The sequence below is a fragment of the Mercenaria mercenaria genome, chromosome 2, assembly GCF_021730395.1.
Source record: "Mercenaria mercenaria strain notata chromosome 2, MADL_Memer_1, whole genome shotgun sequence".
Lineage (NCBI taxonomy): Eukaryota > Metazoa > Mollusca > Bivalvia > Venerida > Veneridae > Mercenaria > Mercenaria mercenaria.
Window position 1 is genome coordinate 24218284 of NC_069362.1, and position 27752 is coordinate 24246035.

The window sequence follows — 27752 nt, forward strand, 5'->3', positions numbered from 1 at the left end:
CTCCACAGGTAACTGCCAACTTCGCCACATGATTAATCAGAGGTGGAGGACTTATGATTTCAGACACAATGTCGTTTATCAAATAGTCACGGAGAACATACGCCTCACCCGAGGATCGAACTCGCGACCATGAGATCCGTAGACCAATGCTCTTACCTACTGAACTAAGCGGGCGGGCTACAAATTATGTAGTGATCCCATTTGTTAACAGGCATAGCAAACTCTTAAACCAAATCATATTTACTAATGAAAAGAAGACACGAAGAAAAAGATAGTGTGGATACCGCATTTAGGGTGAAATAATAAGAATGAGTGCAGTAAAAAAAGACAAGAGGGCCAAGACAGCCCTTGGTCACTCACCTGAGTAACACACCATAACAGTGTAAACATGTTTTACCTAGTGATTTCATGGAGACAAATATTCTGAGCAATTTTCAAGATTGGGCCAAAATGTGGCCTCTTGATTGTACACAAGCATTGTTTTAACTTGATCTAGTGACCTATTTTTTACCCCACATGACCCGATTCAAACTTGTCCAAGATTTCATGAAAACAAACATTCTGTCAAAACTTCCAGAAGATTGGAGCAAAAAAGTGGCATCTAGAATGTATACAAGCTTTTCCTTTGATTTGACCAAGTGACCTAGTTTTTGACCCCACATGACCCAGATTTAAAATCATTCAAGACTTTATGATAACAAACATTCTGACCAAGTTTCATAAAGATAGAATCAACAAGTTTATATTTAGGTCATGTGGGGTAAAAAATTAGGTCACTAGGTCAAATCAAAGAAAATGCTTGTTTACACTCAAGATGCCACGTTTTTTGGTCCAATCTTACTGACAATTGGTCATAATAATTGAACAAGAGGGCCATGATGGCCCTATATCGCTCACCTGTTATCATTGCACTTGAGGACAAGAAGGTCCTCAGAAAAAATATCTAAGTCCAAAGCACAGGAACAACAAAGGGAAGAAATTTAACCAAAAAGAAAAAATATCTTAAAAGGTACAGATATGTCAAAATACACCAAAAAAATGGAGGCACCATCCATGTTGTACCACAGAAAAGTGGTCTCGGTTTTTCCCTACAGCCAATAATAAAAAAGTTACTCAAAATAAGCTATTTATAGTAACGTAAAAGAAAAGTAATTAAAAAGAAAATTATTGTAAGTGAACAAAAGAAGGATCTGCCAAATAAATCTGTTGACATAAATGAAATTTCAGATCAATATCTTCGTTAGTTACGGAGATATACCCATTTTAATTTGAAATAAAGGGAGGTAATTTGACATAAAATCAGTCCATAGTTATCTACCCTGATTGGCTCAGTCCAGCTAATGACAATAATGAAATTTCAAATAAGTCCTATAAGTACTTACTGATATAAATCCATTCTGATTACAATCAGGGGAGGTAATCAGATATAAAATAACTCTGGAACCTATGATTGGATCTGATTTGTCATGGAATCCAAGATTTATTGTTGTTGAAGATATTTTGGAAGTTTGTATTAAATAAAACCATAAATGAAGTCTCTATATGGCTGCAAAAGCCAAAATAGCCAATTCTGGATCTTTAGGGGGCCATAACTCTGGAACCCATGAAGGAATCTCGCAAGTTCAAGAAAGGAACCAAGATCTTGTGGTGATACAAGTTGTGTGCAAGTTTGGTTAAAATCAAATCATAAATGAAGCTGCTATTGTGCAGACAAGGTCAAAATAGCTAAGTTTGGCCCTTTCAGGGGCCATAACTCTGAAACCCATAATGGGATCTGGCCGGTTCAACAAAGGAACTGAGATCTTATGGCGACACAAGTTTTTTGCAAGTTTGATTACATTCAAATTATAAATGAAGCTGCTATTGTGCAGACAAGGTCAAAATAGCTAATTTTGGCCCTTTCAGGGGCCATAACTCTGGAACCCATAACGGAATCTCGCCAGTTCAAGAAAGGAACCAAGATCTTATAGTGATACAAGTTGTGTGCAAGTTTGGTTAAATTCAAATCATAAATGAAGCTGCTATTGTGCAGACAAGGTCAAAATAGCTAATTTTGGCCCTTTCAGGGGCCATAACTCTGGAACCCATAATGGAATCTGGCCAGTTCAAGAAAGGAACCAAGATCTGATGGTGATACAAGTTGTGTGCCAGTTTTGGTAAAACTCAAATCATAAATAAAGCTGCTATTGTGCAGACAAGGTCAAAATAGCTAATTTTGGCCCTTTCAGGGGCCATAACTCTGGAACCCATAATGGGATCTGGCCAGTTCAAGAAAGGAACCGAAATCTTATGGTGATACAAGTTGTGTGCAAGTTTGGTTAAAATAAAATCATAAATGAAACCAGTATCGTGCAGACAAGAAATTGTTGACGGACGGACGCACGGACTGACGACGGACGAAGGGTGATCACAAAAGCTCACTTTGTCACTATGTGACAGGTGAGCTAAAAGTATGCCCCCCATTCTGAACAAGTTTTATGAAGATAGAACAAACAAGAGCTTTCAGTGGACAGCACGCTCAACTATTCTCAGTGCTTGATAGTATAATATAAGCTATGAGTAAAACATTAACATTACAATAAGCATATTCTTAGTCGAAAAGGGGCCATAGTTCAGTCAAAATGCTTGATAGAGTTGCCTTCTCCTTTTTAAAGACTGGGGTCATGATGGTAAACAAGTATGCAAAATATGAAAGCAATATCTCAATGGACTTTGAAAATATTTGGGGTGGTACGCAAACTTTAACATTATTCTAAGACGAAAAGGGGCCATAATTCAGTCAAAATGCTTGATAGAGTTGTCTCCTCCTTTTTACAGACTGGGGTCATGATGGTAAACAAGTATGCAAAATATGAAAGCAATATCTTGATGGACTTATGCAAATTTTAACATTTCTGTGACGCTCACGCTCACGCTAACGCTCATGCCGGGGTGAGTAGGATAGCTCCCCTATTCTTCGAATAGTCAAGCTAAAAAATTAATGTGCCCCCTACAGCGTAAACAAGCTTATTCTTTGATTTCAAGTCAAAGCATGAATGAAACCTCTATATGCCTGAAAGGGCTAACATAGAACATTTTTCCCCTTTAAGGGCAGTAAGTCTAGAACCAATGACAGAAGCTGGTTTTCGAAAGGAACCAATATTATTGTGTATGTATATAAAGTAGCTGTATGGCTGCAAAAGCCAAAGTAGCAATTTTTGGCCCTTTAAGGAGCCATAACTCTAGAATCCATGATGGGATCTGCCCAGTTTTCAAAAGAACTGAGATATTATTCCAGTACAAGTGGTGTGCAGGTTTAATATAAATCAATTGCAAAATGTGGTCTCGATCATGTTCACAAGCCAAAAATAGCAAATTATGGTCCTTTAAGGAGCCATAACTCTAGAACCCATGATGGGATCTGACCAACTTTCGAGAGGAACCAAGATATGCCAATACAAGTGGTGTGCAAGTTTAACTAACATCAACTGCAAAATGCGGTCTCGATCATGTTCACAAGCCAAAAATAGCAAATTTTAGCTGTTTAAGGGGCCGTAATTCTGAAACTCAAGATGGAGCCTGGCCAGTTTTCAAAAGAAACCGAGATATAATGCCAATACAAGTTGTGTGCAAGTTTAATTAAAATCAATTGCAAAATGTAGTCTTGATCATGTTCACAAGCCAAAATTAGCAAATTTTGGCTGTTTAAGTGGCCGTAATTCTGAAACTGATGATGGAACCTGGCCAGTTTCCGAAAGAAACTGAGATATAATGCCAATACAAGTTATGTGCAAGTTTAATTAGAATCAGTTGCAAGATATGGTCTCTATTGTGGTAAATTAAGGGGCTATAATAAATGATGGAATCCATGACGGGATATGGCCAGTATTCGAAGGAACTGAGATATTATGCCAATATAAGTTGCGTGCAAGTTCTATCAAAATTTATTGCAAAATGTGGCCTCTATCGTGTTCACAAGAAATTGTGGCCAGACACAGGACAAATGGTGATCACAAAAGCTCACCCTGTCACTATGTGACAGGTGAGCTAAAAAACAGCCAGACTCACTGACAAGCCTGAGTATTTCCTCCTATTGACGTCATCTGTGTTTATGTGCTGTAGGGTTAAACTGGATCTTTGCCAAGTTTTTGACAAACAAGATGAAAGCCTATGAAATGAAGTTTTAATATGTCTGCCATGATACAACATTTTCACAACAAGCAAGTATTACTGTCCTTTTCAAACACCTGAAAATATAAATTTGAGCATGTTATTATTAGGGATGGGAACGAATACTGAAAATCAATATACGAATATTCGGTTTGCCATATTCAAATATATTTATCTGTTAAAATATCTATAGAGCTTCAATCCAGTATCTGCATTTGCTTTGGAGATCATAGTAACTTGCATGCAAAACTTTAACCAGAAGTTTTAAGTTCTAAAGGGGTCATAATTTGACCAAAATGCATGTCAGGAACATGGGATACAATCAAATAGTTTTATAACCCCAAAGGCACATGTGAAGTTTCAATTTAATATCTGCATTTGTCCTGCAGATAGTAACTTGCAAGCAAAACTTTAACCAGAATTTTCTAAGTCCAAAAGGGGGCATAATTTGCCAAAAATACATGTCAGAATTACGTAACTTGACCCAGTGAGGTTGGTAATTGATCTAGAAAAACAAAAAAATAAGTTTCAAATCTATATGCCTTTAAGTAATAGCTGTATGCACTTGCACACAAAACTTTAACCAGGATTTTCTAAGTCCAAAAGGGGGCATAATTTGGCCAAAATGCAGGTCAGAGATATGGGACTTGATGCTGTTAACTAGTTTTATAACCCCAAAGACACATGTGAAGTTTCAATTCAATATCTGCATTAGTTTAGTAGATAGTAACTTATGTAAAATTGTTGCTATGTACAGTATGTTTCAATATAAATAAATGAAGAAATTATGCAAACACTTTTCTCTTCATCTTGGTGCAGATGTATATCTATATCGATTACCATACTTTCTTTTGTATAGGTTCACATCTGGAGGTTTAATTTTAATGCAGTCTAAGACATAACAAGCATGTATTGCATTCAGAAATTATGGATTATTAATAATGTTTGACTATTATTTCAAAATAATAAACACTTCACTAATGAGTGACGTCATCAGGCAATCTCGCTATTATTTTTTTTGGCAAACTTTGGTTTTATCTGCTGAATAATGCAGTGATTTATTCAAGACAGTTAAAAGTAAATCTTTAATATGTATTCACACAAAACTGTGTTTGCAAATTAGTATCAATATCTTTAGTAAATAACAGGTATCATTGCATCATTAGGAAATCTATTACCGGATGGCTAGAAATTCCCCTGAGGCTAGAACACAGGCTAGGCATCCAGTTACCAGATGGCTAGACACTTCCATATTTTTTTTTCTAACTGTGTTGTTGACCCATGGAATAAATTACCCCAAAGCATGGTCTCAGCACCGTTCTTGAGCAGTTTTAGGAAGAGATCCACACCTGATGGCGAAGTGGATTATCCGGAAACTTTACTTTTACTTTTCCGGATTATCCACTTCGCCATCAGGTGTGGTTCTAAATTTCACCATCCTTTGGGGTAATCTATTCCATGGGCCAACAACATGATTAGCAAAAAAAATATTTCCTTACATCAGTTCTTGTATGTTTCTTTTCAAGTTTCAGATCATGCCCTCTAGTTTGGACATTCTGGCTTAATGTAAAGAATTTTTTAATTAGGGACAACCCGGACCATGGGACAACCTGGACCAGACAACCCGGACCACATTAGGGACAGCCCGGACCATGTTGGGGGACAACCTGGACCACGTTTTAGGACGACCCGGACCATTGTTTTTGAACTATTTACTTCGAAACATATGTTATTTTGATGTCTTAGTATTACCAGCAGAGTCATAGATGAACAATATTCATTGTCAATAAACTTAGGTTATCTATAAAAGTTACGCTTGACGTATATCATGGACAACCTATATAGACCACCATTCAATATGTATTTATATTGATGTTTTAGATTCCTTTTTTGTGATCTTATTTTTTAAAGTGTGTCTTTATTAACCATATTTAATTGCTCACTGAAGTTGATCAAGGTGCTATCTAGTAGTTACCAGTTTGTTTCTGTTGAAATTTCTTGTATTATGCTATGTCTTGTTTATGTTAATGGCCAAAGGAAAATAACTTGTCGATTTGCTTAAGAAAAAACTGGGGGAAAAAATCCTGCTAAAACCCAATTCTATAGGCCTTTTCATGTGTTTAAAGGTGCGACAAGCGTGTCTTTGATCATAATTTAATTCAATCACTGGTGCTCTATGTTAGCGATATGAACAAGGTGATAATTCAATTATCACCTTTGTTGAATTTAGTGATATTAACGAGGTGATTGTTCAATCATGGAACTTTATTCATTGATGTGCATTATTGTGACTTTTTTAAAGATGGTTATAATTATTTTCCCATTTTGTCAAGAAGAACAAGAGATCAATTTATTCAACATTGGCATACTATTCCCATTTTCGTATTAAGATAAAATTGTTTAGCATAAAAATATATTTGATAAATATACTTTGTCTTAAGAATATTATGAACATAATAACTCTTGTATTATACTTTCCAAAAACCTTATTAACAACTAAATGTTTAGCTGAAATTCATTACAAACGCATGTTTCTTGTTAGTGAGAAAAATGACAAAAAAAATGTACTTTTAATGTGACTGACTACCTCTAAAAATATGATGTACTTGTGAAGTTAATACATTTATATCTGAATTAATACATTTATATGTTAGCGTAGTTTTTCTGAATGTATGCTTTATACTTTACTGACAAAATAGCTAGCTAATGATGGGTGAGCCGTTTTATTCATCAAGTAATTAAAAATTGAAAGACGTAAAATAACAAGAGGGCCATGATGGCCCTATATCGCTCACTTGAGTTAAGTTGCTTGCTTGAACAAATATTTTTGCAAATTTATGAAGATTTCTCTATGTACAATCAAGTAACCCCTGGGGCTGGGTCAATTTGACCCTGGGGGGGGGGGTCAAGATTTGAAATTTTTTTGTAGAGGTTTACTAGGCAATGCTACATGTCAAATATCTAAGCTCTAGGCCTTCTGGTTTATTCTTAGAAAATTTTGAAGATTTTTCTATGTACAATCAAGTAACCCCTTGGGGCGGGGTCAATTTGACCCCGGGGGTCATGATTTGAGAAATTTTGTAGAAGTCTACTAGGCAATGCTACAAGTCAAATATCTAAGATCTAGGATTTCTGGTTTATTTTTAGATTTTTTTTTTAAGATTTTCCTATGTAAAATCAAGTGACCCCTAGGGCGGGGTCAATTTTGACCCCCGGGTTATGATTTGAACAACTTTAGTAGAGGTCCACTAAGGCAATGCTACATGTCAAATACCTAAGCTCTAGGGCTTCAGTTTTTGGGAAGATTTTTTAATATTTTCCTATGTAAAATCAAGTGACCCCTGGGGCGGGGGCGATTTTGACCCCAGGGGTCATGGTTTGAAAAATTTTTTGTAGAGGTCCACTAGGCAATGCTTCACACCAAATATCTAAGCTCTAGGGCTTCTGGTTTTTAAAAAGAAGATTTTTAAAGTTTTTCCTTTGGGTTGCCATGGCAAACAGAGTTCTATATGGAATTCAATTCTTTGAACAATTTTGAAAGGGGGCCACCCAAGGATCATTCCTGCGAAGTTTGGTGTAATTCTGCGCAGTGGTTTTCAAGAAGATTTTTTTACAAATTGTTGATGGATGACGCACAACAGACATCAAGCGGTCACAATAGCTCACCTTGTCACTTCGTGACAGGTGAGCTAAAAACATAAAAGATACAAGAGGACCATGATGGTCCTGAATCGCTCACCTCTTCCCACATGACCCAGTTTTGAGTATGAAGTCGTTTTTTCTATTATTTGACATAGTGACCTAGTTTTTGAGCTCATGTGACCCAGTTTTGAACTTGACTTAGATATTATCAAGATAAAAATTCTGACCAATTTTCAAGAAGATCCATTGAAAAATATGGTCTCTAGAGAGGTCACAAGGTTTTTCTATTATTTGACCTATTGACCTAGTTTTCGAAGGTACGTGACCCTGTTTTGAATTTTACCTAGATATCATCAAGGTGAACATTCTCACTAATTTTCATGAAGATCTCATGACAAATATGGCCTCTAGAGAGGTCACAAGGTTTTTCTATTTTTATACCTACTGGCCTAGTTTTTGACCGCACGTGACCCAGTTTCGAAATTGACCTAGATATCATCAAGGAGAACATTCAGATCAATTTTCATGAAGATCCATTGAAAAATATGGCCTCTAGAGAGGTCAAAAGATTTTTCTAATTTTAGACCTACTGACCTAGTTTTTGACCGCAGTTGACCCAGTTTCAAATTTGACCTAGATATCATCAAGATGAACATTCAGACCAACTTTCATACAGATCCCATGAAAAGTATGGCCTCCAGAGAGGTCACAAGGTTTTTTTATTATTTGACCTACTGACCTAGTTTTTTAAGGCACGTGACCCAGTTTCAAACTTGATCTTGTTATCATCAAGGTGAACATTCTGACCAATTTTTATGGAGATCCATTCACAAGTATGGCCTCTAGAGAGGTCACAAGGTTTTTCTATTTTTAGATCTACTGACCTAGTTTTTGACCGCATGTGACCCAGTTTCGAACTAGACCTAGATATCATCAAGTTGAACATTCTGACTAAATTTCATGCAGATCCCATGACAAATATGACCTCTAGAGAGGTCACAAGCTTTTTCTATTATTTGACCTAATGACCTAGTTTTGGACCGCACGTGACCCAGTTTCAAATCTGACTCTGGTATCATCAAGATGAACATTCTGACCAATTTTCATGAAGATCCATTGAAAAATATGGCCTCTAGGGAGGTCACAAGGATTTTCTATTTTTAGACCTACTGACCTAGTTTTGGACTGCAGTTGACCCAGTTTCGAACTTGACCTAGATATCATCAAGATGAACACTCTGACCAATTTTCATGAAGATCTCATGAAATATATGGCGTCTAGAGAGGTCACAAGGTTTTTCTATTTTTAGACCTACTGACCTAGTTTGTGACTGCACGTGACCCAGTTTCGAACTTGACCTAGATATCATCAAGATGAACACTCAGACCAACTTTCATACAGATTCCATGAAAAATATGGCCTTTAGAGAGGTCACAAGGTTTTTCTATTATCTGACCTATTGACCTAGTTTTTGAAGGCACGTGACCCAGTTTCGAACTTGACCTAGTTATCATCAAGGTGAACGTTCTGACCAATTTTCATGAAGATCCCATGAAATATATGGCCTCTAGAGAGGTCACAAGGTTTTTCTATTTTTAGACCTACTGACCTAGTTTTTGATGGCACGTGACCCAGTTTCGAACTTGACCTAGATATCATCAAGTTGAACTTTCTGACCAATTTTCATGAAGATCTTCTGAAATATATGGCCTCTAGAGAGGTCACAAGGTTTTTCTATTTTTAGACCTACTGACCTAGTTTTTGACAGCACGTGACCCAGTTTCGAACTTGACCTAGATATCATCAAGATGAACATTCTGACCAACTTTCATAAAGATCCCATGAAAAATGTGACCTCTAGAGTGGTCACAAGCAAAAGTTTACGGACGCACGCACGGACGCACGGACGCACTGACGCACGGACGGACGACGGACGACGGACGCCGCGCGATCACAAAAGCTCACCTTGTCACTTTGTGACAGGTGAGCTAATAAAAAGAAATGAAAAGAATGTTTGTCAAAATTCAGTGATTTTTTTACTTTTTTTGGCAACAGCCCATGTCTTTTCAATTGGGAATTTTTAGCGCGATAAACTTCAAAATTGGGAAAAATTAACAAACCTTAATAGAGAAATCATTTTGAAAAGTTTTATTCTAAGGTAAATTTATTTCATTCAAATATGCATGAGGTTGAACAGACAGGTTATTTTCTGATGTCACAGGATCTGATGGCTCAGATAGCTTAGGGTCACCATGAGCTTCTGTTGATTTCTGAGGGTCATTTTGTGGGGACTCAGATTTCCTGGACAGATCACTTTGCTTTTCTGACGTTTGATTTGAATTTACCGGTAATTTCTCTTTAACTTTTACCAAAAGATGTTCGAATGTCCGGAGTACCGATGGCGTGTTTAAGTTTTATTTTCTTACTATAATATTTGGAATTATGCGACATTTTTCAATAATTTAGGTAATTTTCTAACATTTCTTTCCCCCGACTCATTTTGACGCATGAAAAAGCGTGTAGTGACTGTGATGAAAGTCATACTAAATGCTGTACTATGCTGTGACCCGTTTTATGTAAACAACGCGCTTCGAGTTGGCAACAAAATTCTGCGAATAAACCATAATTAGATGTCGGAATTTTTTATGATTATTTGCATTGTTTTAGTTCAATTTTCACAAGAAATCAATTTAATTGGGAAAAATCATCTCGTTTTTGGGAATTTTTAAGCATTTTTTAAAAATTTTGACCATTTTTGTCAATTGGGAAGACACCGAATTTCGGAGTCAAATCGGCGCAAAAGAAATCACTGAAATTAATATCTTTCACTTTACTCGTGAACAAGACTACTTTAGGTGAGTCTTAAACTGAAGCAAACAATTTTGCTGTATTTTTATTTGATTTTTTCGTCATGTAAATATAAGTAGGTCATTTCTACACCTACATTTCTGCAAACATTTGAAATAAGATGTGCATAGTACACTTTTCATCAAAAACAATATTCTTCAATCAATTTAAGATCAATAGGACTGCCGACATTCAATAATAAATTAAATTGTTTTCATAGGTATTTAAACACATTCAATAATTTTGATTAAAGACATGTCATAGATCACCAGTAAACCAAACTTAATTGTAATCACACTAAGGACAAGACCGCCCACATGACTGTTATAAAACAGCATATTTCAATAGTGCCAGAGAAGGGTGTCATGCCTATTGTTTTAGTCATTTAATTGGCCTTAAATGCGATAATTTCTATTCCTATCATAAAATAATTTCAGTTTTCGATTCAAGATGGTAGTTTTATGTTGTTGTGGACAGCAATAAGAAAACCATTTCAGCTCATTTGTGGTGATTTGGAATAGGCGAGTATGACCCGGATCAAGCACAGTATACCAGTCTGATCAATTACAGAAATCTGTTACAAACAATGTTTTGTTTCCAATTTCTTTTCACGCTATTTTGATTGTGATATATTTTTCCAGCATTTATGATGAAATTTATATTTCAAATATAAACTTGACAAAGTTAAACGATAAAAAATTAAAAGGAAAGGGAAAGTTTGCTGTAATGCATAGTGTAAACGATACAAATTTTGTCGCTAGCAAGACATTTCTACCCCAAGACATTTCAACCCCAAGAGACAATTCGACCCCAAGACATTTCAACCCCAACTCCTTGGACATTTCGACCCCATTCAAAGATATGCCTGAAAACATCTAAGAATGACGTCATTATTATAATTAAGCTGGTTGAAAGGACGCTCGCTACAGTTTCGTAAATTTTTTCTCAATAATAGATTTTGATGAAATGTTTTGTATTAAAAGGTCATGTTATGATGTATTGAAAAATGAATAAAAATACTAGGTCACCAGCTTTGTTTCAATTTAATTTGCCCCTAGATGGTGCTATTTTAAACATTTTTCAAAATTTCTATAATCCTAAAATATATTTCAGTAAAGTACAATAATCAGCATAAATTTGATTATCAGCGCCGTAGCTACACTAAGGCAAACTAAAATTTGAGGAGCCAAAAAAAAAAAAAGAGTAAAAAGTAGGCCTATCACACTGATGAAAAATTCAGTTATAAAAGTTCAAAAAAGTATATTAATAACACTAGAATATATAAGAATATTATTTGCCTCATTACATCATTGAGGCAAGGTGAGGCAGAAATCCTAGCGGTCATATTGATAGCCTTGTAAAGCCCGGATCAAGGGCCGGGCCGAGCACCCCTCACCCCCTAAACTGACTCATCAAAGTTGCACCCAATTAATTATTATTATTATCAATTTTTTTGAAAATAACCAAAAACACACAAGAGGCCACTATTTCATACCAATATTTCAAAATTTTAGAGGGGAAGAGCCCCCTGACCCCACTTAAATGAGGGGGGAACCCATATAGTATCTCAAAATTTAGACCAAAAATTCACCAGAGGCCACCGTTTCGTACCTGTATTTCAAAATTTTCCAGAGCCCCAACTAAAATGAGAGGGAATGCCCCAATACCTTAAAATACAGACCAAACAAATGCACCAGAGGCCACCATTTCATACCTGTATTTCATTTTTTTTCCAGGATGAGAGCCCCCTGACCCCCTAAAATGAGGGGCTTTCCCTTAAAGTGTCTCAAAATTTAGACCAAAAATGCACCATAGGCTACCATTTCGTATCTGTATTTCAAAATTTTCCAGGAAGAGAGCCCCCTTGACCCAACTAAAATGAGGGGGGAACCCCTCCCCAAACCTTAAAATTCAGACAAAAAAATGCACCAGAGGCCACCATTTCATACCTGTATTTCAATTTTTTTCCAGGCACCATAGGCCACTACTTCGTATCTGTATTTCAAAATTCCCAGGAACAGAGCCGCCTGACCCCCCTAAAAATGAGGAGGTTACCCCCTTCAGTACCTCAAATATCAAAAAAGCTTCAGAGGCCATCATTTTATACCTATATTTCAAACTTTTCTAGGGGGACACCCCTGATCCCCCCTAACATGGAAAGAGCCCCCTCCCATACCTAACCCATCTCGGGCTTTAAACTAATAAACTACTAGTAAACTGATGTTGTTGTATGTCTTTCAGGGGTCATGCTGTTGATCGCCACTTGAGCCATTTGCGACAAAAAATTAAATGTGGCTCCGAAATTTTCTAATTGGCAAAAATGGCCCGAAGCTATGCCTGTCTGCAAAACTACGAATATTTACAGTTTTACGAACCAAAAGGTGTGAAAAATCGATAATCTGTGTAGACACAACATCCGTTATTGAAAGGGAGGGAGCCATAAAGCAATAAAACATAGGTATTTTATCAAATATTTAACTCTAACTTACGTTTTCTGAATTTGTCACCCGTTTTCGCGACCATGATTTTCGGATATTTCTGTCATTTCTGACGAGATTTTTTAGTGCAATCTTTATAAAAAGCCAATAAAAAGTCTACATTTAAGAAAAATATGACAACTGTTGCAAAAGGAGCTCTTATTTTAAAGTATTTTTCGAGAATACACAGGGGTGTAAAATTCTTTTTTACACCACTCGCCCTGCAGGACTAGTAGCTAGTAAGATTTACTCGCCCTTAGTGAACAGTCACTCGCCCTAATAATTGACATTTTTAATACTGTCACATTTTATGAAAGGAGTATTATGTACAACAAGCAAATTTCAAATTCAACACATAACTCTTACACTACGTTTCCTTTTTGATTTCATTTTTGTTACTCTTAAATTTCCTTTTCACACCAGACATTTTTCTTTTTCTTTCACTAATTTTGTCATCTCCACCATCAAGTTGCTCTCAATAATAACTGCATTGATAGTAATAATAATCAAAGTCTAACCCCTACCGTAGTTTCCCAAAGTGTCAGGAAAGTATTAAATATTAGTTATTTTCATTTTCTCGAGACTTATTTCCCGAAAAATAATTATTTTGAAAAGTGTCCTAAAAAATATGGACACAATAGTCATCATCCGCCTACCCATCTTGAAAGCGAAAAAGAAGTTGACAATCATCGGTAATTATTCTGTTGATAAACTAAGTAATTGTCCTTGTTTTCATCATCAATTAACATCCTCTCAGAGCTAAAAGAAATGTGTCGGTATCATGACATCTAAAGTGGAGATCAAAGCGGTATTGTTGTACGAGATTGTCATGGCATTGCGTCACAGTTACAGTTTTCGCACCATGTGACACATCGATGTCTGATCGAACCGCCTCGATTCTTTAAATTGATGAGAAATCAATGAAAAAGTTTCTTCCTTAATTTGTTATTAAAAGCGAATGTGCAATATCGCGTATAAACTGACAAGTAAATGTCTCAAACGATAATAGTGGAAATCCTACCTCTGTGACCTATTTGCCTTCAAGGAATTTACATTATAGTTTGAGAAGAATATTTTATCAAAAAGTACATGTACAAAGATTCATTTAAAACTTATTAAAAACCGCAACATCATTTTGTTTTATTTTAAAATCAAATTTCTATTTACGTTCACGAGGTCACGTAACCTATTCCGCCGCACTAACAGAAACCTTTTTACCAAAAAAATCGTTTTACTCTATGTATTTAAATTACTGCCGCTTTTTCATTATTTAAGATTTTTTTATTCTGTTTTTTTTTGTTATTTCTGGTCAAAAGTCTGAATTTTATGCCCATAGTATGTATCACTTATTTTCTCTTAGAAAGAAATAAGTAATTAATATCGCGCTGTTTGAAATTTAACAAATGATTATATGAAAATTCGACTGTTTTTTTACAAATTTTTTTTTAAATTTTCTTTTTTGACATCTTTATTTTCAATGTGATATTCAGATTTTTTTTATTAAATGGCAGAATGATGTTTATAAAAATGATAATTTTAGAAATTAACACAAATTTATTTTCCAAATAGCTTTTTAAAGGGTTACTAAGAAATATGTAATAACTACATTAATTTCTTGAGTAGTTTGAGTACTTTGGTACATATAATGTAGTCCTACATGAACGTCAATGCTATGCTTTCGCCGTTGTTGGCCTCATAATTTCATCTTCGGAAAAAGCAGTGGCTCAGAGAAAAAAATTCCCAGTGTGACCCCTGGTCTTTACTGATGGTTTTCTGATTTTATTGCCTTTCAATTACGAAAATGACTGTAACAACCATATTAGACTAGGATAAATCCCCAATTATCCTTGTTATCAATTTTTTTTTCTTAAAATATGAAAGTAACTATGATTAATTTGGCTAAAAGGACAATTTTTACTGTGATATAATACAGTCTGAGAGTGCTCCAAAACAAATTCCGGCGGGCGGGGGAGGGGGGGGGGTATGCCAACGGACCCCCTAAATTGCCTCGGTTGAAATTTGTGTCTGGCTACGGCACTGATTATCTAAGCATTATATAAAACAATATATCTATTTGAAACATCTCAGAGAAGTCAAAAGAACACGATTTTGTAAAGAAAGGAATACTTGTTCAGCAGACCCAAGGGCTATTTTTGCATATTTTTGATAGTTTTAAGTTGTTACTTCTGCTATTTTATCGAGTTTCACATAATAGAATTTAATCAAACTCTGCACATACCTTTGGTTATATCTACCTAATCTAAAACAAAAAGAAAATTGATAGGTCACCATATTAGATTTCGCTTAAATCAAATTACAATGAGGTGGGGTGTGGCGGGCATTTATACAACGCAGGTTGGTACGAAATACTCTTTCAGTTTTTGAGCAAATGACTTAGAAATATATATAAATATATAATTATCAAATGGCAGATTTCTTAATAAGCGGATTTTAAGGTGTTTCTGCAGCATTTTGATGGCAGAGAACGATGAAAGTTTCCGCCCTTTTTTTTTTAACAAAACTATAGTTTAAGAATGTACGGTACAGGATTAGAAAAAGCTGTGACTCAATGCTGATTTTGAGCGCTGGTATTTCTCAAGGGGTCGAAATGTCTTTGGGTTCGAATTGTCCAAGAAAATTAAATTTTGGGGTTGAAATGTCTTGGGCCTTTGGGGTCGAAATGTCTTGGGGTCGAAACGTCCAAGATTCATTTTGTCCACCCCCATCCACAAAAAAAGTAGCCTCCCTCTACCTTATGACGATATTTCAGAGATTCCTAAATAAAGTGGAAAAAACGTATGTATTTAAACAAATATGGTTTTTAGATGTAATAAATACCAAAGCCTGACGTCTTGCATATCTTTCCTTTCACAAGGGCGCAGCCATGTTTTCATCAGGGTGGTCGAACGCTTGGACAACTGTTTCCGGTTAATTTGACATTTGGCGGGAACAGCTGTCAGATGCAACCTGACACTATCCTTGAATATTCAGTAAGGTTTGTTTAATAAACGGTCGACGAAAAATTAGAAATACTAACAATTTGTTTTTCTTTTTGATTGTAAATATAAATATTTTTGGTAAGATAAGTGAAAGAGCCTTTAAGAGGATAGGTTGAACTTGATCTTTATACCCTTACAAAACGAAAATTTGGGGGTGGGAGGGTGTATAGGAGTGAGCTTGTTAGTCGGTCTGGCTGTCTGTCGGTCCTTTGTTTTACATGGTTTCTGGACAACAACTCATTAAAGTCTTGACAGTTTTAAATAATTTTTGGTACATGGGTGTAACAAAATACAGAGACTTTGAGGTCAAAGGTCAAGGTCACAGTGACCCGAAAATGTTAAACGGTTTCAGGATGATAACTCGAGAAGGCTTCGGTCAAGGATCATGAAAGTTGATAGGGAGGTTGGTGATGACTAGCAGGTGACCCCTTTTGATTTTGAGGTCATTAGGTTGAAGATCAAGGTCACAGTGATCCAGAACAATTAAACCATTTCCAGATGATTACTTGAGAACATTTTGGCTGAGGATCGTGAAACTTTATAGGGATGTTGATCATGAACATCAGATGACCCCTATTGATTTTGAGGTCAAAGGTCAAGGACGGAGTGACATGGAACAGTTGAACTGTTTCCGGATGTTTACTTGAGAACACTTAGCCTAAGGATCATAAAATTTGATAGGGAGGTATGCACTGGAGGTATGTCATGGCCAACAGCTGACCCTTATTGATTTTAAGGTGAAAGGTCAAGGTCACATTGACCCGGAACAATTAAACCGAATTGGACAACTAATTGTACGTGAGCCACGATATTGTGATAATTTTTGCATAGGTCAATACCTTTCCTCCACATACAATATAGAAAGAACCTTTTCTGTGTTGAGCCTTACGCGATGATTCTGGGCGGCGATTTTTAAATCGCATTTTAACTATTAAAACACAAAAATATTAGTGAAATTTTAAGATACCTGGATAGAATATCCATTTTTTCCTTCCATTCAGTTGATGTTTATGTGAAAAAAGGCAAAACACGAGTTTGTCACTGTTACAAACAAGACACCCTAAAGTTTACACAAATTTTACATTCTCCAATTCATGTCACGTGATTGATGATGACCAACCGCACGTGTACTGAGTGTAATGGCGGACGTGTAAATACAGTGAGGTAGCCAAAATGAAACATATAGTGTTTACGCTTTATTAACATGTTTTACTGTTATGTTTAAACAATAAAATGATTCAGTTTTATTAGCTCACCTGTCACATAGTGACAAGGTGAGCTTTTGTGATCACCCTTCGTCAGTCGTCCGTCGTCTGTGCATCCGTGCGTCAACAATGTTTTGTCTGTCTCGGTTCCTTTCTTGAACAGGCCAGATCCCATTATGGGTTTCAGAGTTATGGCCCCTGAAAGGGCCAAAATTAGCTATTTTGACCTTGTCTGCACAATAGCAGCTTTATTTATAATTTGATTTTTACCAAACTGGCACACAACTTGTATCACAATAATATCTTGGTTCCTTTCTTGAACTGGCCAGATTCCTTTATGGGTTCCAGAGTTATGGCCCCTAAAGGGCCAGAATATTTTGACCTTGTCTGCACAGTAGCAGCTTCATTTATGATTTTATTTTAACCAAACTTGCACACAGCTTGTATCACAATAAGATCTTGGTTCCTTTCTTGAACTGTTGAGATTCCTTTATGGGTTCTAGAGTTATAGCCTCTGAAAGGGCCAAAATTAGCTATTTTGACCTTGTCTGCACAATAGCAGCTTCATTTATGATTGAATTTAATCAAACTTGTACAAAACTTGTGTCACCATAAGATCTCAGTTCATTCTTGAACCAGCTAGATCCCATAATGGGTTCCAGAGTTACGGCCCCTGAAAGGGCCAGAATTAGCTATTTTGACCTTGTCTGCACAATAGCAGCTTTATTTATGATTTGATTTTTACCAAACTTGCACACAACTTGTATCACCATAAGATCTTGGTTCCTTTCTTGAACTGGCCAAATTCCTCATGGGTTCCAGAGTTATGGCCCCTTAAAGGTCCAAAATTGGCTATTTTGGCTTTTGCAGCCATATAAAGACTTCATTTATGGTTTTATTTGATAAAAACTTCCAAAATATCTTCAACAACAATAAATCTTAGATTCCATGACAAATCAGATCCAATCGTAGGTTCCAGAGTTATTTTATATCTGATTACCTCCCCTGATTGTAATCAGAATGGATTTATATCAGTAAGAACTTATAGGACTTATTTGAAATTTCATAATTGTCATTAGTTGGACTGAGACAATCAGGGTAGATAACTATGGACTGATTTTATGTAAAATTACCTCCCTTTATTTCAAATTAAAATGGGTATATCTCCGTAACTAATGGAGATACTGATCTGAAATTTCATTTATGTCAACAGATTTATTTGGCAGAGCCTTCTTTTGTTCACTTACAATATTTTTATGTCTCCCACCACACAGTGGTGTGGGAGACGTATTGATTTACTCCAGTCTGTCTGTGTGTGTGTCTGTCACAAAGCTTGTCCGCACTCTTAAGTCGAACATTTCTCATCCGATTTTCACCAAACCTAAACAAAATGCGTCTGACCATAAGACCTCGGCCAAGTTCGATAACTAGCCAAATCGGTCCAGGCGTCTTAGAGTTATGGCCCTTGAATTACCAAAAATCGGTCTTTTTACTCTTTTCCGCACTCTAATTCGAATATTTCTCATCCAATCTTCACCAAACTTAAACAAAATGTGTTTGACCATGAGACCTCGGCCAAGTTCGATAACTAGCCAAATCGGTCCAGGCATTTTGAAGTTACAGCCCTTGAATTATCGAAAAATCGGCCTTTTTACTCATGTCCGCACTCTTAGTCAAACATTTCTCATCCGATCTTCACCAAACTTGAACAAAATGTGTTTGACCATGAGACCTCAGCCAAGTTCGATAACTAGCCAAATCGGTCCAGGCATTTTGGAGTTACGGCCCTTGAATTATCGAAAAATCGGCCTTTTTACTCTTGTCGGCACTCTAAGTCGAACATTTCTCATCCGATCTTCACCAAACTTGAACAAAATGTGTTTGACCATGAGACCTCGGCCAAGTTCGATAACTAGCCAAGTCGGTCCAGGCATTTTAGAGTTACGGCCCTTGAATTATCGAAAAAATCGGCCTTTTATTCTTGTCCGCTCTCTAAGTCAAACATTTCTCATCCGATGTTCACCAAACTTGAACAAGATGTGTTTGGCCATAAGACCTTACCCAGGTTCGATAACTAGCCAAATCCGCCCAGGCACTTTTGATTTATGGCCCTTGAATTACTGATTAGATCCACTCATCCAGACCATCTAATTGGATCCACTCGTCTAAAACATCTAGAGAAACTAACATTTTTCATAGGGGCAGTTGTGGGAGACATGCGCTTTTTAGCTCACCTGTCACAAAGTGACAAGGTGAGGTTTTGTGATCGCGTGGCGTCCGTCGTCCGGCCGTGCGTGCGTAAACTTTTGCTTGTGACCACTCTGGAGGTCACATTTTTCATGGGATCTTTATGAAAGTTGGTCAGAATGTTCATCTTGATGATATCTAGGTCAAGTTCGAAACTGGGTCATGTGCGGTTAAAAACTAGGTCAGTAGGTCTAAAAATAGAAAAACCTTGTGACCTCTCTAGAGGCCATATTTTTCATGAGATCTTCATGAAAATTGGTCAGAATGTTCCCTTGATCTTCATTAATCAGGGGCTAGGTCAAAGTTTGAAAACTGTGATCCATCATGGCTGAGTCAAATAACTAGGTCAGTAGCCCGTCTTAAAAATAGAAAAACCTTGTGACCTCTCTAGAGGCCCTATTTCTCAAAAGATCTTCATGAAAATTGGTCAGAATGTTCACCATGATGATATTTAGGTCAGGTTTGAAACTGGGTCACGTGCGGTCAAAAACTAGGTCAGTAGGTCTAAAAATAGAAAAACTTTGTGACCTCCCTAGAGGCCATATTTTCCATGGGATCTTTATGAAGATTAGTCCGAATGTTCACCTTGATGATATCTAGGTCAAGTTCGAAACTGGGTCACGTGCAATCAATAACTAGGTCAGTAGATCTAAATATAGAAAAACCTTGTGACCTCTCTAGAGGCCATGTTTTTCAAGAGATCTTCATGAAAATTGATCTGAATGTTCATCTTGATGATATCTAGGTCAGGTTCGAAACTGGGTCACGTGCGGTCAAAAACTAAGTCAGTAGGTCTAAAAATAGAAAAACCTTGTGACATCTCTAGAGGCCATATTTCTCAATGGATCTTCATGAAAATTGGTGAGAGTGTTCAGCTTGATGATATCTAGGTCAAGTTCGTAACTGGGTCATTTGCACTCAAAAACTAGGTCAGTAGGTCGAAAAATAGAAAAACCTTGTGACCTCTCTAGAGGCCATATTTTTCATGAGATCTTTCATGAAAATTCGTGAGAATGTTCATGTTGATGATATCTAGGTCAAGTTCAAAAGTGGGTCACGTGCCTTCAAAAACTTGGTCATTAGGTCATATAATAGAAAAACCTTGTGACCTCTCTAGAGGTCATATTTTTCAATGGATCTTCGTGAAAATTGGTCAGAATTTTTTATCTTGATGATATCTAGGTCACTTGTGCTCAAAAACTAGGTCACTATGTCAAATAATAGAAATAACGACGTCATACTCAGTTCAACACTGGGTCATGTGGGGATAGGTGAGTGATTCAGGACCATCATGGTCCTCTTGTTTCAAAAGCATCTTTAGTTTGTTTTTAATTTTCCATCAATTTTTATAATCAACATTTGAAGTTTTTTACCCTCACCCGGTCACCCACACTGCCCACCATAAAAAGCATTCATTTTCTGTTAAAATGATTTTGACTAATGAAATTATTTGCTTCTTAGTAACATCCTTAACTTTCTGCCAGGTATATTTTTTGCCATTTCTCACCACAAACCCTTTCGGCGGGGAATACCAATTCATTAAATTTGCTTGTAGAGGCTGCATCAAGGACAAACATAGGTATGCGTAGGTATGCGTCAGAACAAAGCGACAATTTCATTCAGACGTTTACCTGTGGATTGTTTACAACATGCTTGTCAAAGTAAAAGTAGATACTTAAAATTGAAGTTTGACGTAGCATCACGTGTCAAAGAATAGGAGCTATCATACTCGCCCTAAGCCCGCCCGCTTAGCTCAGTAGGTAGAGCGTTTGGTCTACGGATCACTAGGGTCGTGAGTTCGATCCTCGGGCGGGGCGTCTGTTCTCTGTGTCTATTTGATAAACGACATTGTGTCTGAAATCATTAGTCCTCCACCTCTGATTCATGTGGGGAAGTTGGCAGTTACTTGCAGAGAACAGGTTTGTACTGGTACAGAATCCAGGAACACTGGTTAGGTTAACTGCCTGCCGTTACATGACTGAAATACTGTTGAAAAATGGCGTTAAACCCAAAACAAAAAGAAAACAAAAACAAAAAAAATCATACTCATGTAACACAATGATAGCTCGCAGGTCAGTTTTCAGTTAATTAATCATTGTGTTTATTTTATCTGTTATTGATTTTGGTAGATAATCCTGATAATTCTTACAAATGATACGCATTCTGTTTACATGCGTAGGTCATTGTTGGTATTTACTACTCAAGCAAATTTCGTAACATCGGAGTGTTTTATCCATTACGTTTTGGCCTGAATGACTTTGTTTACTATTATTACCGATCAGATATAGCGAAATTCTCAAAAGAAATTGATTTGGTCAGCCTTAATTACTTTATTTTTGTTTTCGATGGAATTTTCATTAATTGGCCAGAAATATTAATTACTTTGTTTACCTGTTCAGCATATTGTTGTTGTTTACAATTTATTAAAAATGAATCTCCGTTGAATGTTTTATCTATTAGATTTGACCCTAATTATTTTGTTTGATTCAGTAACAGTCATTTATTTACGAAAATACACAATGGTGATTGATTCCACATCTGTCGTTTACTATTATATGAGTACATAATGGACGTTTTGATTGACATGTTTTGAAATTGCTTCGAAAATTTTGAAATACTTGTAAACATGTTATTGCGTCGTAGTTCGTAAAAAAGGTATAAATACTCGGAGAATTAAGAGAAGAGAGGAGAATGGGGAGAGGAGGACTGAGTCAAGAAAAGAGAGGACGGTGTTAAGGAGAGAGAGACAGAATCAGGAAGTTAGAAATGCTTTACAAAAATGGGATCGGATAATTGGAGTTCAGATCGGTTCAGATCAGCTCGGTTAAGTTCAATTTTGTGATTGGATAGAGCGGGTTAAAATAAATGTGGAAGTTTTAGAACTGACTATTATGTTATAGAACTTTTTGACTTAAGAATACAAATTAATTAAAAGTTTGACGCGGGAAAATACTATTTAAAAAGCTGATGTATTTATACCTGAATTTGACTATTAGTATAGTTGATGTCTGTATAACCTTGTAAATAAACCCGAGTGTGAAAAACTGCTGACTTTCTCAATCTATGCAACCAGTGTGGTGTTACACTCACCCTGGCGTTGGTGTGAGCGTCACACAGATGTTAAAGTTTGCGTACCACCCCAAATATTTTCAAAGTCCATTGAGATATTGCTTTGATATTTTGCATACTTGTTTACCATCATGACCCCAGTCTGTAAAAAGGAGGAGGCAACTCTATCAAGCATTTTGACTGAATTATGGCCCATGTATAACACAATATACGGTTTTCCTTATTTATCAAGGTCAAGTTATTATTGGAAAAAATGGGCGGATCTTAAAAACAACGACGAATTTGATTGGTCATATCGGTCTCTCGCTAATAATTATACAGTGATTACGGGTTCCCATCAGATGTTACTTACATTTCTCACCTTTTGCAATCGAGAATTAAGTGTCAACACGTTCTCATAATTAATCGGCGGCAGTGTTTGATGTAAACACATGATTTAATATGGACATAGTTAAATTTTAGCGGTCGCTTAACCAAAAAAGGTCAGTCAATTTTGCCGAAAATCAGCGGTCGCTGGTCGCGTTAGACAAAAGTCGTTTAGCACAAATATTTTAATAGTAAAATTGTTCGGGGGGAATTCAAAGTGGTCGTTAAAGACAAACGGTCGTTGAGGACACGTGGATGCACCCACAATATTGACTGTACTTAAGTAGGATTTTTAAAAAAAAAATCTTCTTGTCTGAAAGTTCAAGGCCTAGGCCTATGCCTTTGATACTTGGTATGTAGCATCGCCTAGTGGTTCTCTAACAAGAATGTTCAAATTATGCCCCAGGGTTGAAAAGAGGAGTTGCCCCAGAGGTCACTTGTTATACGAGTTATATAGGAAAAAATACTTTGAAGATTTTTTGATGATATTTCCTAGGCTGTTTTATTATAATTACCTGATGACCCAAGTAATTATGGGTCACTTGACTTTGACTTTGACCTACTGAACTACTTTTTTGTTTTTAGCTCACCTGTCACAAAGTGACAAGGTGAGCTTTTGTGATCGCGCGGCGTCCGTCGTCCGTCCGTGCGTCCGTAAACTTTTGCTTGTGACCACTCTAGAGGTCACATTTTTCATGGGATCTTTATGAAAATTGGTCAGAATGTTCACCTTGATGATATCTAGGTCAAGTTCGAAACTGGGTCAAGTGCCATCAAAAACTAGGTCAGTAGTTCTAAAAATAGAAAAACCTTGTGACCTCTCTAGAGGCCATATATTTCACAAGATCTTCATGAAAATTGGTCAGAATGTTCACCTTGATGATATCTAGGTCAAGTTCGAAACTGGGTCACATGGGGTCAAAAACTAGGTCAGTAGGTCTAAAAATAGAAAAACCTTGTGACCTCTCTAGAGGCCATATTTTTTATGAGATCTTCATGAATATTGGTCAGAATGTTCACCTTGATGATATCTAGGTCAAGTTCGAAACTGGGTCACGTGGGGTCAAAAACTAGGTCAGTAGGTCTAAAAATAGAAAAACCTTGTGACCTCTCTAGAGGCCATATTTTTCATGAGATCTTCATGAATATTGGTCAGAATGTTCACCTTGATGATATCTAGGTCAAGTTCGAAACTGGGTCACGTGGGGGTAAAAACTAGGTCAGTAGATCTAAAAATAGAAAAACCTTGTGACCTCTCTAGAGGCCATATTTTTCAATGGATCTTCATGAAAATTGGTCAGAATGTTCACCTTGATGATATCTAGATCAGGTTTGAAACTGGGTCACGTGGGGTTAAAAACTAGGTCAGTAGATCTAAAAATAGAAAAACCTTGTGACCTCTCTAGAGGCCATATTTTTCATGAGATCTTCATGAATATTGGTCAGAAGGTTCATCTTGATGATATCTAGGTCAGGTTTGAAACTGGGTCACGTGGGGTCAAAAACTAGGTCAGTAGGTCTAAAAATAGAAAAACCTTGTGACCTCTCTAGAGGCCATATTTCTCTATGGATCTTCATGAAAATTGGTGAGAATGTTCACCTTGATGATATCTAAGTTTAAAAGTGGGTCACGTGCCTTCAAAAACTAGGTCATTAGGTCAAATAATAGAAAAACCTTGTGACCTCTCTAGAGGCCATATTTTTCAATGGATCTTCATGAAAATTGGTCAGAATTTTTTATCTTGATGATATCTATGTCACATGTGCTGAAAAACTAGGTCACTTTGTCAAATAATAGAAATAAAGACGTCATGCTCAGTTCAACACTGGGTCATGTGGGGATAGGTGAGCGATTCAGGACCATCATGGTCCTCTTGTTTAAGATAGAGCCTTGAAATATGGATGACAAATACAGTTTTGCACACCGATCTTAAACTGACTTCAGTGGCCATGAATGTGACCTAGTGACCTACTTTTTTTATATTTTAGCATCAGTTTGACATTTGAAACATGTAGCTCACATTACTCAGGTGAGCGATCTAGGGTCATCATGACCCTCTTGTTTCATGATTCTAAACCATTTATATTTTATCAATCGTGTGCAAAAACACTTTTAGTAACATAAAATCGGTAAATCTATTATAGTTTTTTTTTTTATTTGCAATACAAAAACTAGTCCTTGTTTGAAACCCGACCAAATGATCAATGTGATGAACTTAATATTGGTTTCGATTATGAATGCTAATTGTGCAAGACTGTATCCCAAGTGCTACAGTTTTGACACTTTTTAATTGGGCCGACTTTTCTTACTGAATATTTCACAGTTTCAATAAGTTTTGCAAATTAGGGGTCATATAATTATAGATGACGCAGTCATTAATTGGCACATGATAATTCGCTAATCTCCCGTGGGGTAGATTGCAAACTCAGTAACCATGGTAGCGCTGTTTGACATGTGTAGGTTTCACATGTTAGAACAAAACAATATACTAGATGTATTCCTGTGGAAATTATGGGAAAATTTTTTTTTTTCAGAAATTGAAAATCCACGAATATATGTCTCCCATGAAACAGCCATTTTGGCCAAAACCACGAAATTTCGTGCCGGCGAAATTTAATGATTTCACGGTCTATCTGTAGCTCTGCACTGGGAAAATTAACATAATATATTACAGCTTATATTCCCACTTAATTCAACAGTTGTCGCTCATAGTGTTGATCATAACCAGGAGGTGACCCCTATAGATTTTAAGATCAGTAGGTCAAAGGTCAAGGTTACAGTGACCCGAAACAGTCAAACCTTTTTTTGGACAATAACTTGACAACGCTTGGGCCTATGATCATGAAAGAAGGTTGATCATGAAAAGCAGATGACCTCTATTGATTTTGAGGTCAGTAGGTCAAAGGTCAAGGTCACAGTGATCTGGAATAGTTAAACCGTTACTGGACACTAACTTTAAAATGCTTAGGTCTATGATCACGAAACCTAATAAGGAGGTTGATCATGACCAGCAGATGACCCCTATTGACATTGAGGTCAGTAGGTCGAAGGTCAAAGTCATGTTGACACAGAACAGAAGAGCTCTTTTTTTCCAAATAACTAGAAAATGCTTTGGTTTAAGATCATATTTGATACAGAGGTCTCTTATGACTGGCAAAATGACAAATAATCATTGATTTGAGATCGGTATGTCAAATGTCCAGTGCATAGTGACCAAATAATTTCTGTTCCTTGTGCAGTTACTGAATGCATCAAGGGGGACATTTTGTGTTCTACATGCATGCTCTTGTTTGGTTATGAGTAGTCCCAAGGCTGTCTTTAGCAACCGTTATAGTTAGGGGCATAACATGTTTCATCTTCATTAAGCCAATATCAGGGAAATACGGAAATGTTCATTTTGTGAAGTGGATGCTATTAGTCACCTACTGGAGGAACACTGAAGGGGACTTTATAGGAATGCCCTCCATCTGTCTGTCCATCAATCTATATATCCATCTGTCCATCCGCAAATCAGATCCTACAATGCCACAAAAAGTATTCAGGTTCATAAGACTGTGTGTGAGGGCAGTATGTAGATTATGCACATACATGACTTATGCTTGTAGGTCAAAGGTCAAGGTCACTATTGAAGGTCAATTAAAAATTGTTTCTGCTCTGTACCTTTCATTTGCATTGATTGGATGGTCAAGGTCGCTGTTAGGAGCCTTCTGTAGTGCCACTGCATACTGGATCACTTGTTATTGTGTTATATGTGTGAAGTAGCCCAAAATATCAACCTCTGTTATACAGAAGAAAATCCCTGGTGGAGATGAAAAAAATATATAAAAAAACTGTCTTTATTATAAACCTTAAGCTGTCATAATTGATCCACAAAGCATTTCTCTTTTCAGGATGTTGACAGAGAGACAGTAAGAAGCATTAACATGAACAGATATCAGAAAGCACAGGGGCTACCTAGTTTTAATACAGGGCAGTTTTCAAACAATCTTCATAACCCACAGAAAAGGCACTTCCATCAAAACTATGGACAATACCAAGTAAAGCATATGTTTGGAAAGCAGCAAGCCCTAGAAAATTCCACTCGGACAAGGTCAAGTCAGTGGTCTGGAGTACAAAATTATAACCAGAACTTGTCGTGTCTATGGTCTGGGAAAAGGAATTTCACTGGAAGTAATTTAAACCAACAGTTTCAGAACCAGACATTTAATTTAAACAGCATACAAAACAGATACCCAAGAATGAATAGAAGCAATGGAAGGTACAATATTCTCAACAGTGTTGGAAATTGTAACCAAATCAGTCATGGGCAGAGACTAAATTCAGAACAGTTGGCTTATGACAGGAATGAAGTCATGAAAAATATTTATCGTGTTAAAGGTGTTAGTAGTGCTAGACACATTAATCAACAGCAGCATTTTCATCAACATCTTAGTAGAAAATGTGCTGGTAATATCAATACGGGAAGTCATTGTAAAAAAGACTTTAGTATGATGCATAGTTATTCTGCACAGAACAAAGCAAACTGCCCAGAAGCCAAAATGCATGTAGACACTCGAATGAATGTATGGAAGAGAAACTTCAGCCAACTCAAGGGTGACCTGAATTACCAGAAGGATAAAGAACAAAATACTGAACAAGATACACCAGAAACTCCTTGTGTATTTGTGACTGTAAGTTGTGCAGAACAAAAAGAAGGTGGAGATAGTGAAACAAAGCAGTGTACTTTGAAGATTCCTGAACAGATTGGATT

General features: G+C 36.6%; 1 protein-coding gene across 1 annotated transcript in view; it reads right to left on the minus strand.

The window, feature by feature from the left end:
- LOC123563521 (cytochrome c oxidase assembly protein COX18, mitochondrial-like) overlaps positions 1-16023 on the minus strand; it is a 71663-nt gene extending 55640 nt beyond the window's left edge. The window contains exons 1-2 of the mRNA XM_045356362.2: positions 15954-16023; positions 4048-4226 (exon numbers count right to left, since the gene is read on the minus strand). Coding sequence (XP_045212297.2) covers positions 4048-4188 — 141 coding nt within the window. The 5' untranslated portion in view covers positions 4189-4226; positions 15954-16023. The remainder of the gene's footprint in view (positions 1-4047; positions 4227-15953) is intronic.
- Between the last annotated feature and the right edge of the window lie 11729 nt (positions 16024-27752).